Here is an 18,404-nt window from a genome sequence, read left to right on the forward strand (position 1 = left end):
AGGACAGGACTGATTCAGAGAAAGAGAAAGAGCTCATTGTCTGGGAGTTGAAAGCGCCTGATGTTGGGGCATTGGGGTTTTTTTACAAATGACATTAGTGCAACAACAGGAGGGTGCTAGAGGCCATATGTCAGGGTTTAGCATCCCCTTGTTTCTGGCTGCAGGCTGCGGTTTCCCCACGGTGCCACACTAACACCTCTAATGCGATACAGACCTGAGACCTGCGGGTTGGCAGCGTTTCAGATTAAACACGCAGAGTCTCAGGAGGATGGCTTCCCCTCATCTGCCTCAACAGTGCGAGGTCTGGCGTCTTCCTGCAGTCAGTTTGTAGAGGATTTGGCACCGTGTCAGCGATGACCCCCCTGAGCTGCGGCTGGTGTTTGCTCAGTGTATCAGTTCAGTATCAGATGCATCTGTTGTAAATATCACCCAGCATGCACGCTTGGTGTGACTGCATCGCTTCACAGTCAAATTTAAAGCACTTTGTAGAGATGAAACTGGACTTGGGAACTTAGAAACACACATTTCTGGCTCTGAATGTTTAAAATCATAAGAAATCCTGTAAGGTCATGACATTACTCATGATTTCCTTGAGTTTTAACCGATATCCTGTTGTGTTTTTTGTTTTTCTTAGGTTGTACGACTGAATAATGGTTATTTTATTACCTTTTGTAAGTGTCATTGTAATGTGATACAGATTCTATGATATGGAATGTGTTTTCTCTCTTTTCTTTCTTTATGAATCGGTGTTTCCAAATACCATGAGCACCTGATGCCTTCAGGGACTTTGAGCACCACAATGGAAAACAGTGAGTGTGCACTGTAACTTATGAATGATCAGATCACATCATGTTTACCAGACCAGGCCGGTCAGCGATGCTTTACACCAAAGGCTACCAAAAAGATGAGAGAGGAAAAAGGTCAAAGTGAGTCCAGGTTTCATTCACTTTTGTTTAGGAGACCAGAAATTTAAATACCTTTAAATGCTTTAAATTGACCACCCCCAGTCTTGCATTTCATTTGGGGAAACTATAAGATGTCATGTGGTGAGAATGGAAAGTCCTTCTATTTCTTTGATTTTCATTGATATCACTGTTCTGTTGTTGACTCTCAGTTTGACTCCCAAAAGGAACATTTACAGCTCAGGAGAGAGTTTGCTCACTATCACACTTTACTGACTGACTCCCAGTTAAAAAGGCTTTCATCCATGAGTGGTGGCTGAGAGGTGAGCAGGAGTCATTGATCTGACAGGTCTTAGGTCTATGATGCTTGACACGATCAGCCTCAAAGTCTCATGAGGGTCAGACACTTCCTGTAGGGTCTACTGACCCAGATCCACCGTCTCAAGCCTCACCTCACCCTCAGCTTGTCAAGGAATGTGCTATTCCTACCTGGCATTCAACCTGGAAACCCAGCACAAAGTTTCCCTGTTTATTATTATTACAAATTATTGAATATGTTTGACTGACTGATGACAAAATCAAAGCTATTGAGGTCGACAGCCTCCACTGGTCTTGTGGGGCAACATAAATGAGAGCACCCACAGGATGAAAGAGGCTTTATGTACACACGTGACACAGGGCTAAACAGCTCTGTAATTGGTTTACTCTTTCGTGCTAGAATGCAATTGCCACTGTTATCCTCTGATAGGGAAGGAAAATAAACAATTGTAGAGGAAAAACGTCATCTGAAACACAAAGTGAAGACACCGAGATTGTGGCTAATCCTCAAACAGGGCAAAAAAAATATTCAAGCTTTCAGAGTGAGTGGAACATTTAAGGTGCAATTCTGAAAACTGGGTCATATGACAAAAACAATCAGTGCATGTATGTAATGCACTATGCACATTCAAATTAGGTTTGATTAATATTATTTATTATAAATGTGCCTGCCCAATACTTAAGGTGCAGCTTTGATACCAGGAATTCACAAACTAATGCTGGGAGTTATAATAGGCAAAGGTTTTGCTTGTCTGATGTTTTGCCATACAAGGGTTAATTGGTCTCATAGCTGGCAAGCTGAGCGTTGCGTGTTCTTGTGCAAAGCACATTGGTGCTTTTGGCAGAGGATTACAGAAGTAGTGTGTCATCAAGGCATGGCAGCCCTCCTCTGCTCAGTTAACACCTTGGTGTCACAGCAGTTCACCTGACCTTCGACTCGAATTGTAGATTCAGATCCAGAATGGTTATTTTTTTTGTTTTATTTATTCAGAAGTGTATCTGTTATCAGTGTGAAATAGGTTTTCACACTGTAGTGTTCAGATAATGTGGGTCTTTGAAGGCCAAAAACAGCCCGTGTTGTCACAAGATTCAAAATGGGCAGTTTTCAAGCCAAAATGTTCCACAAAAATACAAGTTTCCAACAGATTTTTTTTTTTTAGTCTTCATGACCTTCAAATTATGATTTTCTATCTGACTCATTCATCAAATTGATTTTATGATCTCTGCATGTTACTGAAGCTCTTGTGTGGTGTTATGTTTGTTGTTGTTGTTGTTTTAAAACCTTCTGGGGTTAAGTATTAAAAAAAGATGGAAAATACATTTCCCTTGCAAATCTTTGATGCTCAGTGTCAGAAATGTGCGTCACCCAGACAGACCTTTCTAATGCCAAGTGCACATCTTGTCAAAGCTAAAAAGCTTCTGAAAAAGCACTAAAAAGGCCTGTCCACTAAAAACCATCATGATAGTGATAATGGAAGTGATTATACTAATACTGATAGGGATACAAATAAAACACATGAATGCGTGCATGAGCAGAATTCAATAAAAATGTCACACCAGGACCAGTTCAGGTTTACAGGCTTCTTACAGACAAACAATGTAGTGTTGATCAAGTGTGGTGTAAATATTTAGTCGATCAAACTGCATCATGTCCATCATATTGGAGGTGACCGGCTGATTTTTAATAAATGGTCACTATCAGTCCCCATACATCTGCACACATCAGTGCTCAAACTATATGTTGTACTGTATGTTTTGCATGGTTTTGACAAGCCTCTAACTTACAGTTATGTTATTGTATGTTGTAGTAAAACAAGAGAAAATTTTCCTGCACTTCATACAAATGTTTCTGAATAATATACTAAGGTTTCCCAATGGATAATTTACTAAAATTATATTATGTTGTGTCTCCTTGTGTGTGCATAGGTGACAAGAGCTGATATAGAGCTGATAAAGAGCTATATTGTTTCCTGGCAGAATATAAAGTGGGCCAAATGTTTCCATAGCATTTTGTTTCCTGATTTATCCTGATGTTATCACATGCTAAATGTCTGGCCTACAGCCAAACTGATGGCTGCCTAATATTATCCATGGCTCTGTCTTTGAAACCAAGGTTGTTCCTCGCATTAAGATGAATAAGGCTCGTTTTTAGTTGAGATTTCCTCCAGTTATTTTTCTACTGATATCACAAATGAGAACCTCTCTGTAACATAAACCACATATTGGCTTTGGCGCAGTGTATGCAAGGTAAAAAGTTAATGGCTATGTGGTTCCTTTTAAGTCTGACATTTGATAAGTTAACTTCATTTGGCCACGCTGAACCAGAAAAGCAAAATATATACAAGGAATGTAAATGAGAAACCAATTAAGACCCGAGAGGGAGCATGAGATAAGCCAGAGTATCTGAAAGGGAAATAAATACATCAGCTCTACCTTTTGCCCTGTAACCAATGTAGGAGGACCGCCTTTAGCTGTGCCATATCATTTTTTATATCATGTGCCATTTGTATGTAATGTTATACACTGAACATGTGCGCCTTTTTAGATGGCTGAATATAATTTTTGTCTAATGACAGAATGTAATTTCCGAAACTGCCCAAGCTAATACGCAAGATCATTTCTCGTGTTGTTTATTCATTATTACCATCTGTTTGGCTAATCTTTGCAAACTCGTGGGGAGAATAAAGTGTTTGATGGAGTATTCTTTCCATCAGTCTCTGGGCTTACTTGGTAATTTTCTGTGTAAGGTTATATGGAGCAAGCAGTCCACTTTCTACATTCTCTATATAGCAAAATGACCTGTCAATACCTGCTGTCAGGCGTCAGCAGCAGCCCAGGTTGAGACCCATATACGACAAATTTCTCAGTAGCAGCAGGATTACATCAGGCTTAGCGACCATTCAGGTAAAGATCCCTGTTTGGTGGGACTATAAGATCTATTTCTGTGAACTACAGGCTTAAATCACGCTCTACTGAATAAGCGAGCATCAGGATGGATGTATAATCCATTCACTGTGAAAAGCACTGATTCAGTGGGAAGCATCTCCTTCTTGTGTAATTGCCCTTCAGTTTTAGGTCTGCAGACGTTTCTGGGAGGCAGAGCTGCTCCGGAGGCAGAAATAATCTCATTGGTCGAGTTAAACCTCACAGGCAGGGCTGAGAGTGCAACTTAGTTGACTGGCAAATTTAAGTGACGGAGGGGGAATTCAGGTCAACATATAAAAACATTCATAAATAGCAATGGCATATTTTTTTTGCTTTGTTCTGTTTTGGTTTTTTGACCATGGTACTCATGAACTTGTAAGATTAGCAGGCAAACTAACCCAGACAAACACAGGCTTCATAGTTTCAGATACCTACTTCTTTATTTTATTTTATTTTTCTTGTTTGGTGAGCTTCATTTATTAATCTGCTGGGGGAAAAAAAAAACTGTGGTTCTTTGATTCGTTCACTGAAGTCCAACCCTGCCAATGAGATTATTTCTTCCTCTGGAACTGCTCTGCTTTTTAGAAATATTAAAAAAAAAAAAAAACTTCCATCTGCTTTGATTTCAGTCCATCTGACAGCTCTTTATAGCCTGACCATGACTGATCAGTTTGACTTCCACACTGATAGTTATTGGACCAGCCATGCCTGCGACTGCTGTACATGACACTACGGCAGGTGCATGCATGATTGTAAATAATGCATGGCTTACGTTGTGTCGGCAAAAAAAGCACTGAGACACAGAAGACAAATGTAATCCAAGACATGAGGTGGCAAGTGTCTCATGGCATGTTGCTGATGCCGCGCTGCTGTCATGGAGATCTGATTTGGTCCAGTCTCTTCTTCTCTGTACGACCGAGCAGAATCTGAGCCAGCAGGTGGGAAACAGACACGCGCCCTTACAATACCTCTGCAGCTTGAGGTGAACAATGTGCTCTGTTTACTTAATAAACACCGTTATCGCACGCTGATTATGACCTTTCTCGTTCACACACAACTCTGTGTGCATGTTTCTACGTACTTGATACACTCTATCTGCACTTGAATGATAAGAGCGATGTGAGTGATAATGTAAAAACTTTCAAATATCCTTTTTGCCAGTGCCGTATTTCCTTTTCTGCACATCATCTTGATGCAAATGTGACTGTTTCAGTAACAAATCAACAATAGTTTCTTGATTCTTGATGTGTAACTTTGATTTTTTGTCTTTTCGTTCAACAACAGCTCATAAAGTGGGACTTTACCATACAAAAGGAGACTGTGAAGAGGCAAATGTCTTGCAAACTTAAATCGAGATAGCATAAAAGTGGTTGTACATGTGAAATAGGACAGCAGCAAATCAGTCAGAGGGTGAACGGTGCACCTGATTGGCCACTGTAAATACTCTTCCTGTTGTGTGGGTGGAGTGATTAAAGGCGCTCGTCTCCAAATAAGAATCTAGGCCTCGCAGGTGAAGCCGCTGATTGGAGCACATCACGCCTGGCCTGAACTGTATATGCATGCTGTTTTGACAACCACATCCTTGCAAAAACTCTTGCTCAAGGTATGCAATAGGTTACCATCGGTGCAAACTCAATCAAATGCTGAGGCCTCATTCCCGACCGGCAGCCAATTAGGAGCAATGCTGCCGATTTTTATAGAGTCATTAAAGAAATCGACAACACGTCACAGCAGCATTATCAGTATGAACAAAGTGCAAAAACCTCAAAGTCGAGCCAAAGGATACAGGTACTAAGACACGAGTATGGTTTCTCTTTACGCTCTCTTAACCCTAACCTTTATCCTCATCCTCTCTTTCTTTCTGTCTGTCAACACAACTCTGGCAGCAGTGCCCCTTATTCCTTGTGCTTTATCAGTTGTGACATTTCCTCCTCAGAGCAGACTGTAGGCTTTGGCGATCCGTGAGATAAATAGGGATTTCACCTGCAAACACGCAGCACTTCAAGATGTCGACACATGGCTACTCTCTCTCTGTCTTACCGTTTAAGTCTTGTCTTGTGCAGGTCAATTCCTAGCATTGTCCCAGCCAGCAGCGGACAGAGAGATAGAAAAAAAAAAATCTTAAAAAGTGAATGTAAAAAGGTTTTTTATGTACAAAAAGAAGTCCAGTATGTACAAAGCTTAGTCCGTGGAAATAGCTAGTCCTGAAATCCTCTCAGACCATCGTGCTCTTCTTCTCTCTGAAGTCTGAATGAGGTGGCTCATGGTAAGTGGTGATCATGTTGGTTGTGTCCCATCGTCCCACCGGGGCCGGAGAATTCTGCATAACAACCAGTCTGATGGGAGATTGGGTAGGCTGAGGATCCGGGGCGTACTCCTTGGTTGGATCTTTGCCCCGGCAGTCGTACATAATACAGGATATCAGGAAGACCAGGAGCAAGATAACATAGCTGGCGATGAGGATGCAAAGGTTCAAAGTGACAGGGTCAATTTCCTGGTAGTTTTCCAGAAAGCCCATGGTGCCCGCTTCATGCTGTGCGGCCCTCGGGCCTCGGAGAACAAGCGCTGCCCGGAGGAAGAGAAAGGTAAAGGTAGACGCCTGCTACGGAGGGAAAGACATGAAACAAGCCAGTGACAGCAGGGCGTTCTCTCTATCCTCCTCAATCTCTCTCTCCCTCCCTCCCTCCCTCCCTCCCTCTCTGTCTATCTCTCTCTCTCTCTCCCACCTCTTTCCCTCAGATAAGCGTGGATACATGGCTTTGTGGTAAAAATACTTTAATCCGCGCCACTCCTCCAACCTTGACTTTCTGCAATCAATGGCTCAGTTTAATGGCTCGGTTTAATTTAATTCTGTTGTAACACAGCAACTGTGGCGATGAAAAGGATTCTCACTGCTGTGTTCCCATATGGGTTCCCATGTGTTATATCATCACCCGAATCTGCTAAGCACATATTAATTTCTATCAGCACAGATGTATGGACATGAGAATGAAGCCAGGGTGGGCTTAGCCGGTCATTACCCGCGAATATTTTGTGAACGTCATGGCATTTATGCAGACGGACACCTTGTATGTGTGAGCATGCATGTCCGAGCAGCACACACACACACACACACACATACGCACACACATACTGGTGTTTGTGAGCTTGTGTATGCTTGTGTGAGCATGTGTGTGGTGTAATCTTAATCTTGATTGTGAGTGGGGATTGAGGGAGGAAGCCATCTGGCCAAACAGGGAACGGAGAGAGTGACTAAAAAGCTACTCAGAAAACGGCAGCATGCAGACAGAGGACTTAATCAACCACACAGCAAGGTGCCACACCATTTTTTTTAATTTTTTTTTTGTCAAATCAATGATCTGATAAATATTGTTTTTATGATAAAATCCCAACAGATTACAGTCATCTTTGCTCTCCCCATCACCGTGGAGGGAGGTGTGAGACTCCTCTTTGTGGGCTACCAAGGCATCAGAGGCAGGATTACAGCAAACTCCTCCTTGATAATCTCTGCGGATGCATGACAATACAGGCCATGTGTGCGTGTGTGTGTGCGCGAGCCTGCATGAGCATGTGTGATACTTTCTCAACAACCAGCTTTTGCATTATTTTAATCGTATCTTGTGTCTTCTCAGCTTATATGTATGTGTATATATTAATTTCAGCAAGTCTAAGTCCTTCCTATCTGTTGCATTTGGTTAATAGCACTATGAGACTAAGAGACAGCAGAGGGCAGCGATAAGCAACGTAAGCAGCGAGAGCAGCCTCCTCTTGGCTGAACTTTGACCCACACAAACACTTCATTGGAAAGGAAAACCTCACAGAAAATATAATAATACAACATTATAACTGACAAATTAAATAATATCATACAGAAAATAATGGGAAAATTGACCTAAAAACACTGAGTATTGTGGCAGTGATGATATTCTTACTTCCTTACTTCAAAACACCTTTCTTCACCATGTCAAATTAAAGTCTATTCAAATCCAGATCTAAACCATTTGTAGTCTTTGTTGAAGTGTCATTTATTCCATCGAGGATAATATCTTCCCTCAGGGGTTTGTCTCTGCATTGCTTCACACTCTTACCACCATGATCGTTTGGCAAATCTGCCGATTAGCCCAATTGTGAAAGTGCAAAACACAGAATTTCATCTGGAGCAACAACTGTTCAATGTCTCTGTTAAACAAAGCCAATTCATGCACAAAAAAAAAAAAAAAAGGCTAGCACAATGGATATTTTTTTCTTCCCAAACAACATACAATATGGTATTCATAACATAAAGAAAGAGACCATGAAATCAGAAACGTTCAACCGCTAATCTGTTCCAGCTCTCTTGCAGAACAAGCAAAACACATCACAAGCTACAAATCGCGCTGTGAAAAAAAAAGGATGCTTCCTGGTAACACTCGGGGTTAGCAGCAGATGTACACATTGTGGCTGTAGTGGCAACATATTACTTCACTCCCTTCAGCTTGATGTGAAGACCTATAATCCCTCTTAATGTTCTAGGAACTGATGTCAGAGGTCAACGCTTGACCCCGATCCTGCCTGACCCACACGGGGCTCGGCCGGCCTCTGGATGATAAGTGACGTGCCATCAAACAGGGACCGGCGTCCTCACTGACTCATCATGTCACCGAGAAGCGATGGCCTCCGTACGTCATGTATCCTGGTCGCCCTCCAGAAATCAGCATCTGGAAAAGTCAAACAGCATTCCCCATGCTGGAGCCAGGCAGGACTTCAGCGATGATTGAATCAGCATGTCTCGTCCTTTTGATTCAGAATATTTTCATAATGCACAACTTGCTGTAATGCATCACCGCTTTTCTGGTGATAGAAAGCCTATTCTTAAGGACTCTTATTGTCGTTATTTCGGTGACAGCAGGATTATTTTGGCCTCATTTTTTAATAACTTCCCATCAAAAATGAAGAGCTCCAAAAGAAAAGAAAAAGAAATGGCATGCTTCAGGTCAAAGGAAATGCCTTGTTTCTGTCCTGGGGATGTTTGTGTTGTTGTGGTCCAGAGGAATGATTAGTGAAGAGGATGTAATAGGTTTGTCTGTGTGTATACCAGGCCTCTTGGGTGGAGTTTCTCCTGCTCCTATCTTGTGGATCGATCTTTCCTAGCGCCAGACACTGGTGCCAGGGAGTCCGGCTGCCTCCACGGGACCTGGAGACAGACAGGAGGGAAAGATGGGCGACCGGAGGGAGAGGATATGTTGACCAAATCCTGCGGGAGGGCCTTGAGCGGCGATCGCAGTCTGTCTGCCAAGGATGTTAGGGAGTGAGGGACTTTGTCTCTGCCTTTTCTTCCCCCTCTGCCTCTCAGGCATGCCGAAGCGAAGCCCCCACTGGTTGTTTGTGCATTTTCACAGTGTGGCGCTAATTCCCTGCGGTGACTTTCGCCTTGATGAAACATATTCTGACCCCTGCTCTGCACATCCACCATCACCGCCCTGAAAACAAATGAGGAACAAGGCTCACACCAAGTTCCCGCTCCTTTGACCTTTTGGTATTAACTTTGACAGCTACGCACACAAAGAATACATCTTTTACATCTCTACTCTGCCTTCGGACCATTTGTTATTAAAGACTCGCAGCTTTTCCCCACAGTAAAGATCATAACAGATAAATTATGAATACAGAATAAATCACTCAATAATTACTCCTGTAACTAGTGGGGGAAAGAGTACTACAAATTGCTACTCCAGTGGAAGTACTATGCTGATATTTTACTGCAGTAGAAGTAGAAGTACTGCTGTAACAATCTACTGAAGTTTCAAGCTACATTCTTTTAAAGGTGCATTGCGTACAGTTGCCAAGGGTTGATTGAAGTGAGGACCGTGTAGACTCAACCGAGGAATGTAGAATACTGATGGTTGAGTCTACATGGTTCCCATCATCAGGCAAACTCCTGCAGCTTTTATTGTGACATTCGTAAATGTCAGAAAGTAGAACCAACAAAGTAAAAGTGGGTTCGCCTTGCCAACTCTGCTGACTGAGCTTTTATTGTGAAAGGTTCCGCAATCTGTTATTGATCATCTGTTGTCTGTAATGGATCTGATTTAAAATGTAGAATGTACAAGCTTAAAATTTGTACAAGTGCACAAGAAAGCTACTAAATTACAATACCATGAGTAAATGTAATTAGTTACTTCCACCTCTGCCTGTAACAGAGAAACATCAGCACTGACGAAAGTTTTTTTTCTGTCCCCATGATTTAATTTGGAAAGTCGTGTTCATTTTAATATGTGGGAATTACTCGGGTATCTCAAGCTGAGCCCCCGCTAAATATGGGGAGGGTTTCAGTTTCCTGGTGACGTGAACGGAGTATCACCTTGTCCTGTAAGTCCTCAAACTCCGTGGTTTGCAGAGTCCATCGCCACAACTGTTTACAAGTAACAGAATCACAGCGGTATGAAGCAAGCATCCACTGAATGCTCCACTCAAAGTTTCCTCTCTCCTCCACAGTGAAGCCAAATGGAGTTTGATAACTATCAGGGATGAAATTCAAGTTAAGAGTCAGGCTGAGGATAAGAGATGACGCGTCTGGTTTCTTTTGGAAATGTGTGTTTGATGATTTCTAATACACACATGGACTGATGTGAACCGGGCTCCACCCTGTTCCCTCAGTGTAACTTTTACAAACTCAAAACAGTCCCGAGTTCCCTCATGCTTATATTCCCTCAACATAAAGGGAAGAATAATTTCCATATCTCTGTTATATTAAAAAAAAAAAATGTTTGCAGTAAATAATATCTGCAATGGTCTTTATGCTGAAGCTGCCTCCAGAGATTCAAACACTCTTAGTGCATAAATATGTGTGAACAAGAGAAAAAAAAATCTATACAGTAATAGAAAGGTATAAATTAAGCTTTCCATGTTTTTTTTTTTTTTTATTATTTTAACTTTGACGCAATTAAATACAGTTTAGTTATGTATGTTAACATTACATAGGACAGACCAAATCAGAGCATGTGTTTTTGTTCATGTTACAGTGGTAAGGACATTGCTTTAAGATTGCGTTAAGAGAACACAGGATTAAAGTAACATGATGCTGTTTTCACTTTGAAAAATCACACTGAGGGACCTGGTTTTCAGTTTTAAAAATATTGTTGAGGGAAATGAATATTAATAAAATCTCTTTCAAAATATACTTAGTAAACATTACTGTATTAAAGAACCTTGTCAGCCAGTATAAATAATAAAAATTGCTATCATTGTGCAATTTGTGATAAACACAATGAGAATGAAAAAGCATGTCCCACATTATTCAATAATTACTTTTTAAATTTTACATTACTTTTGCTATAAGCTACCCAGCTAGCTATTAAACAAAATAACAAGCAATAATCAGGTAAACACAAACCAATACTGAACCTGTATGGACGTTAACTAAGCTATTACTATTGGTAAATTAGAGTGTTTAATGTTACTATCACTTAACTCTCTTGCAGGTTATATGCAGGTGTATTGTCCAATTTCTTATGCAGTTAGTGACTAAAAATACTGATAAATACATAAAAAAAAAAAAAAAAAAAAAAAAAAACACTCAGTTGCAGATGGAAAGATAAATGTAATTTGTTACATCCACTACTACCTAATCCCAGACAGTGCTGAAGGCTGGAGTGCTGAAAACATTTTGCCCTGTCTTTGAATAAATTTGACTTGACCAGATCCTGGCTGTCAGATGTGACCCCATTCTTTTAAATGGGAACCATCCGAGCAAACGGAGTCTGAGCTGGCCCGGTGGCAGAGGGCAGCGAGAGGCACCGCGGCCAGCAGGGCTGACCCCCGACCTCCTTTGTGTCTTCAGACCGGGCGAGTTACTCCAGAGATGTTCCATGAGGTAAGCAAGGAGGCAGCGTTATGCAACCAGGACACAGCTGAGGGCAGCTCCCGTTCAGCTGCACCGCCAACCAGCGCCAGGTCTGGAAAAACTGAGAGGTGCAGCCAGGTGGGGTGGCCTGAAGATTTAGTTTAGCACACAAACTGACATGCATGTGATTATTTTTTCCACAACAGATCCAGGAGTATGAAAACAAAGTCAAACGCTTCAAGCCCCCTGCCATCTGACTTATTATTCCACAGTGTCAAAATACTTACACTATGGGGGGATTAATATTTTGGACACAGAGAGCTACTACCTACTTTTGTGCCAGTATTCAATATCTTTACATTTTTATCCCAAATAAATCCCAAAAAGTACAAATACACAATGTTTCACTGAGAATTATATTATCGTCAGGGTGGAAAACTTCTGAAACAGCATTTAGATCTTCATACTACAAATCTCACCTCAGACCAGTAAAATATGTAATAACACTAATTATAATCATCATCATCATCATCATCATCATCATCATCATCATCATCATCATCATATATAATAATAACAACAGTTTGACACATGTAGAAGTGATCAAATCTAATCAAAGTTCAGGTTAAAGGCTTCCCATAAACAAACAGTGTAGTATTAAGGTTCTTTATGTACTTTACAATAAATGCTGTATAATAAATTTCATCCATTTCATCAATAGTTGCACCTTTCAACTTTTGAGGCTTTATTTATTTAATATTATTTATTTTTTGGCTTTTTTTTTTTTTTTTTTTTTTTTTTTTTTTTTTTTTACATTGAAAGTTGAATGTTAACGTGATCCTGAGTGTTGAGATATGAATTTAGATGTTACAAAGTCAACAGGAAAATCAGACATTGCTGTAAATACGCTGCATTTTTGGCAAATAAATGTCAAATGTTCAGTGTTTTTAACTTTGTTTGTTTGCTCTGCTCACACACAGTAATGAGATAAAGAAACAATTCCACACTATAGAGTATTAAAATAATGTAGTAGTAGAATATCCCAGTGAAACAGAGGTACTGTTACCTACTGAGTAAGTAGCTAATTTAAAATGTATTTATAGTCAATGTTACTGTATTACTTCTTAGAAATGAGAACATTGTTATATTTGATTTTAAAGGGACGAGAGGACAGAGATCCTGCTTCATTCTTGTATTTTTATCTTGCATTTGTATATTGTTTGTGTATTTTTGTTACCTGCCAAGGGGCTATGGATGTAAATTAGCATTCTTACATGGTTACATCTTATATTTTATGTCCACAAATGTCCTCTGTCGCTATCAAATAAACAAATAAATAAGTATTTGGAAGAATCTGACTTTACAAATTAAAAGTACACATACAAAGACAACCCAGATTATTCTTTTCTTCTTTGCTGACTGACTGCAAATGGCTCCAGTTGACCCGTTTGTTGTGTTCCCGAATTATTGCTACTCTATAACGCTAGGTGGCAGTGTTGTAAAGCAGATACTGTTGAGATGTAATGTGATACAGAGGAGGAGTGAATCAAGATGGCGACTACTGAAATGTACGATACTGCTACGATCTGCTGATAAAGCTATGCTTTGCTGTACTGCCAGCCTGTTAAGTAAACAGCATTTTTGTTCTACACTCCGGCCTTGTTTTTTTTTGATGTCCTTACATTACACTGTTCATGGTTGTCCAGTGTTTGATGCTTGTGGACAGACCACAAAATGTGTCCTCTGTAATGTAACTCCCTTTAAAAATACTCAAAAAAGCACAAAGTACCCAAGAAGCCACTCAGTTACAGTAACTGAGGTAAATGTAATTAGTCATTTCCACTATTATTAATACTACCACTGGGCTAATAACAATAAATCCAGCTGGTGTAGATGCCTCTTTGATTTATATAAATTGTTACCACATTCATACAAACCACCAGAACATGGCTGTGGGACGCCTGCCCTCACAGTGAGTTACACACTAATCATTTCTCTATTTGCCTGCATGGATCTTGGCATGAATCACGAGCATTACTAACACGTTCTGTGTCCAAAACCACCGAGGCTGATGACGGGGCTCAGTGAGCAGACTGATCACTAAGGAGGAGAAGAAGAAGGAGAAGAAGAAGAAGGAGAAGTTGGACTGGACATTGGGTGGGGCCGCACCTCTCGGACATCAGCGGGTGACGGACGGGCCGAGGATCTCGCAGATCTGATAAAGGCCCAAAGAGAGCCCTTTCCTTCCTGAGCGGTGGACTGTTTGTGTTAGGCCGTTCTCCGTCTCTTCTTCTGGGTGTGGGAACCTGCTCCTCCCTGAGCTCATGGTTTCCTCTAGTCAAGGACCCACAAACAGCCTGCATGTCATGTGGCCTACATTTAATAAAACCCAGCATGAAGACCAAAGGACAGGCTTTACTGCTGTTAAAAACCTGCTGATGTGAAACCTGTTGTGGGTAAAATACTGATGGTGGGGATGGTGGGTTGCTGGAGGAGGGGTTGGGGGGGTCTCTTTGATCTATTGAATTTGACTTGGTTTAAATCACTCTCACAATTACAAATAATAAAAAAAAGACTATTTGTGTTGCAGCCAAAATTTACACACAGAGTTCATGGGCTGCAGTTTGAAGTCAGTGGGGAGCTGTAAAACAGATCCCCTCACTATTGTCCTGTGTACGTCATCACAAGTGCTTCTACGCCCTTTCCTAGGCAGCACTCAGAGGAATGTCCACGGCTGATAAAAAGCAGCACTAAATGGCGCCCTAAGATCACTTCAAAACAGCCCCCCCACCCCACCCACTCCCCAGCTGTGGCCCATGGTAACCCTATTTAAAGTTGCTCAAGAGGACAAAACAGAGAGCTGGCATCCCGCTGCGCTCAGCCAGGACTCATTGCCTTGTTTTGGCCGTTCTCTGTCCAGGATCCAGAGCGGTGACCTGCTGTTGCATGGAGCCACAGCCACAGAAATGGGATTAAATAGAACCGGTGTCGTATAGACGGTTCCACGGGTCCTAACGGACTGACTGGCAGCCGACTTTTGGTAACCGATTGCACAAATTTAACGCCATTGCCATCGTGACAAAACAAACACTATTAAAGCCACTGATTTCTGACTTGAACAGAGGTACAAACCACTGATGGGCGTATTTTCGTGACTGAATGAAATGAAAAAAAAAAAAATCAGTGAAAGAAATTTGTGAGTAAATATTTTAGGTGGCCTCTTTTCTAAGGCTACCCTACACGAATAATCGAAGAAGCCATTTTGAAGAAGTTGATTCGTTTATGAGCCACTACCTGCTGATTGGCTGGTAGTATTGGGGGTCCCACACCTCCTCCTTGGCATTAGTAATGGCTGGTGCCAAATTGGGCTGCCAAAGCATGGACCGGGTGATGGATATTTTAAATTCTAAACGATTGGTTGATTTTTAATAAGGTCTAGTTGTGACTAAACCAAAAGAGGACAGATAGAGCAAGAGGACTGACTCAATTTAAAATGAACGAGTTAGCTGCTGCCTCTAATAGACTTAATGCCTCATGCATGAAGGTAATGATAGCTATTCATACTGTGGCCAGGACTCAGTTAATTCATGTAATTTCAAAGAGCTGAAATGCCTTGTACGCATGGTGCATTGTTACTTTGACAAGAGAATCCATCTCTTTCACACAAACGTTTGCTAACTCGGCTGTTCAAACACCAAAGGCAAACCGCATCAAATCACAGCCAGAAGATGTCAAAAATCATTTTTTAAAGTCTGTGTTCAACACGCCACAACATTGCTGATAGAAGACATTACTTCAAATGTGTTGCACAAACAAATAAGCCTCATGCAGTTTTATTGGTGGAAAAAAAAAATACGTTGATGTGTCAACCCAGTGAAGTTTTCGAGGGCCAAGGTTGTGTGGGTGGTCCTTATTTTTCCCAGAAATCCTGGCTCAAGTAGCTCCTGAGTCAGAGACCATAACTCGTTCTCTCTGGTCATCGACTAAACAACTGGGGCCAATTCTGATTCACTTGATTTTCCGGTGACATTATTTCCCACGGGGGAACCTTGTGAAATAGTGAGGAGTCCCACCGGTAAATAACACCCTAAACTACAAAATCCATGCAGAAACTATAGGAAAAACCTGTTTTCTGTAATACCCTTTAACCAAACCTCCAGCAGAAACACATCAGTCTCTACCACAGTGGCTAAGTCAGGTAGCATTAAGGTTAAAACGAGCAAACTTATTTATAGTTATTATGTCAGCCAGTAATAATTGTATGTGTTATTGTGTGTGTGTTTTCCATTATTTGTGCATGAGGCTAGCTCAGCCTAGATCTCCAGCTTGCTGCCTTCACTGACCTGAACAAACTCTTCTGCTGGTGCAGTGACTTCATTGAACGTGTACAGCTGCTGCTTTGGCAAGGGGAATCACTGAGAAATACACCAACCTGCCCTTAAACACCGGCAGGGGCGCCGTATATGGGGGAAAAGTTAGGACAATTCCAAGGGCCCTTGCCTGACAGGGGCCCCAAAAAATAGGTAAAAACTAATATAAAATTATTAAACCATCATCGAGTAAATATATATATTTTTTTTTTTTTTTTTCATGGGGCCCAAAATTCCTGGTGGCGCCCCTGAACACCGGCCCCCTAGATGTAGGGGTTGGCAAAGTTTAACAGAAGTGTCCCAAATTGGATTATTTTCTGTCATACGTGTGACACAAATGCAACATCACACAGAAGCTGACTGTCTGCAGTGTGAGCACAGCCATGGTTTCACAACAATAAAATCAATATGGGTGTGACGAGAGAGAAAAAAAATTCCCGTACATTTCGGTTACTCCCTTTTAGGTGTTCTGATAAGTGGAAAGTTTTGGTAAAAAGAAAAAAAAAAATCCAGGGCCTAAGGCTTGTGCGTGTGGAGGTGGAGCGGAGCGGTGTGCCTGTGGAACAATGGGGCTGACATCGAGGTTTATGAGGTTGAGGCAGGAAAATTCAACTCCACAAAGTAGCTCAGCTGTTCAGATGAAAGGAAACCAAGTGCTGTGAAGAAGCTACTTCCCATGACATCACTGTGTTTGTTATATGACCTCTGCAGCTGTGTCAGACACACCTCGTTTCCTCCCTGAGCCATTCAAATTATTCAGTTAATTTACAGCTCATGCTTGCCAGGACCATCCAAGGAATAAAAAAACTGCGTGCGTGAAACGACTAAAAGCTCGATCTGAAGATGCACGTTGAACTCGGGTTTATCAGTTTCAGTAGAAAAGCATTCGTGCTATTGTTTCTGTATTCCTGCCTCAGTCAAAGGTCTTTATTGTCTCCAGCTTGCAGGAAATGCAGCAGCTTTGCTCTTACTGGAACAAAAAAAAAAACAGAAGATCACATCATTCATCATCCCGATTTCATCGTCCACACATCAGTCGCCTCTTAGTTTCAGAGCTGATTTTAAGATTTTACTGATCATATTTAGGGCACAGATGTTTCACACAAGCCTTTTGACCCTATGTGACTGCGGCCGGACACCCTATTGGCTGCTCCACAATCTAGATTAAAAACAAGACTTTCCCATTGGCTGTTCCAATATCTAGAGTAGAGGTGACTCGTTGCTGCTTTTATTATTGCTTTTGACCTCCCTTTTATTATTCATGCTTTGCTTTTCACATTTCTTACCTTGTTGTTTTTTATTGCTTCCGCCGTCGATTTAATGTGTTTCTTAATCCTCGGTAAAGCGCTGACTGTGTTTTGAAAAGTGCCACATGAATGAAGACATATTAGCACACGGATTAAAATATAAAACTGGTTGTTCCGTTAAAGTGGGACACATTAACGAAAGTCGGTGTCCTCCTTTTTTTTTTTTTTTTTCTGGGGCTTGACACTACTAATTTTCAGCTGCTGCTCTGTCAGCTCTGTGCAATATGCTACAAATGACACAGTTTTCAATTAATGGGCTCCTGCTGAACAATTATGTAACGGGTGAGAGAAGCGCTTTAATCAGTGAGGCAGAGGAAGACATCTTTGATTAAGAAACGTCCCCGCAAGTCTGTCTCCCACTTTCATGAGGTGGACACTGCAGATTAAAACCAGCTTTCCTCAGGGTGCTTTGGTAATCGCCACTCGGATGCGTAGTTTTCTATCCCGAGGGCGTCAGACTCCAACAGAAAACAGCAGTCATGGTCCTAGTGGATCAACAGGCTGACGCTAATACACTGTATTCACAACGTCATGGTTTAAAGCTCAGCTGATGGCCTCAAGTCCCATCTCTCGCTCTCTAATCTATCCTATTACTCTCTACTAAAGTGGGAGGACGCTTGTACAAAACGATCAAGAGGCTGACACATCAGCCATACATGCAGCTTTCCTGTGTTTTGCAACACATGTGCGTCATAAGAGATGATACAAACCACAGTCTGGGGAGAAGTCAAACTCACGGGCCTGTGGAAAAACAAAAAGT

The 18,404-nt window shown here is 41.4% G+C and overlaps 1 protein-coding gene across 1 annotated transcript; it reads right to left on the reverse strand.

Annotated features, from left to right (window-relative positions):
- Positions 1-6,189: 6,189 nt before the first annotated feature.
- Positions 6,190-6,784, reverse strand: LOC115363882 (small integral membrane protein 36-like). The gene has a single exon (XM_030058216.1). The coding sequence runs from the start codon at positions 6,661-6,663 to the stop codon at positions 6,361-6,363; it is 303 nt and encodes a 100-aa protein (XP_029914076.1). The 5' UTR covers positions 6,664-6,784; the 3' UTR covers positions 6,190-6,360.
- Between the last annotated feature and the right edge of the window lie 11,620 nt (positions 6,785-18,404).

The sequence above is a fragment of the Myripristis murdjan genome, chromosome 8 (assembly GCF_902150065.1).
Source record: "Myripristis murdjan chromosome 8, fMyrMur1.1, whole genome shotgun sequence".
Classification (NCBI taxonomy): Eukaryota; Metazoa; Chordata; class Actinopteri; order Holocentriformes; family Holocentridae; genus Myripristis; species Myripristis murdjan.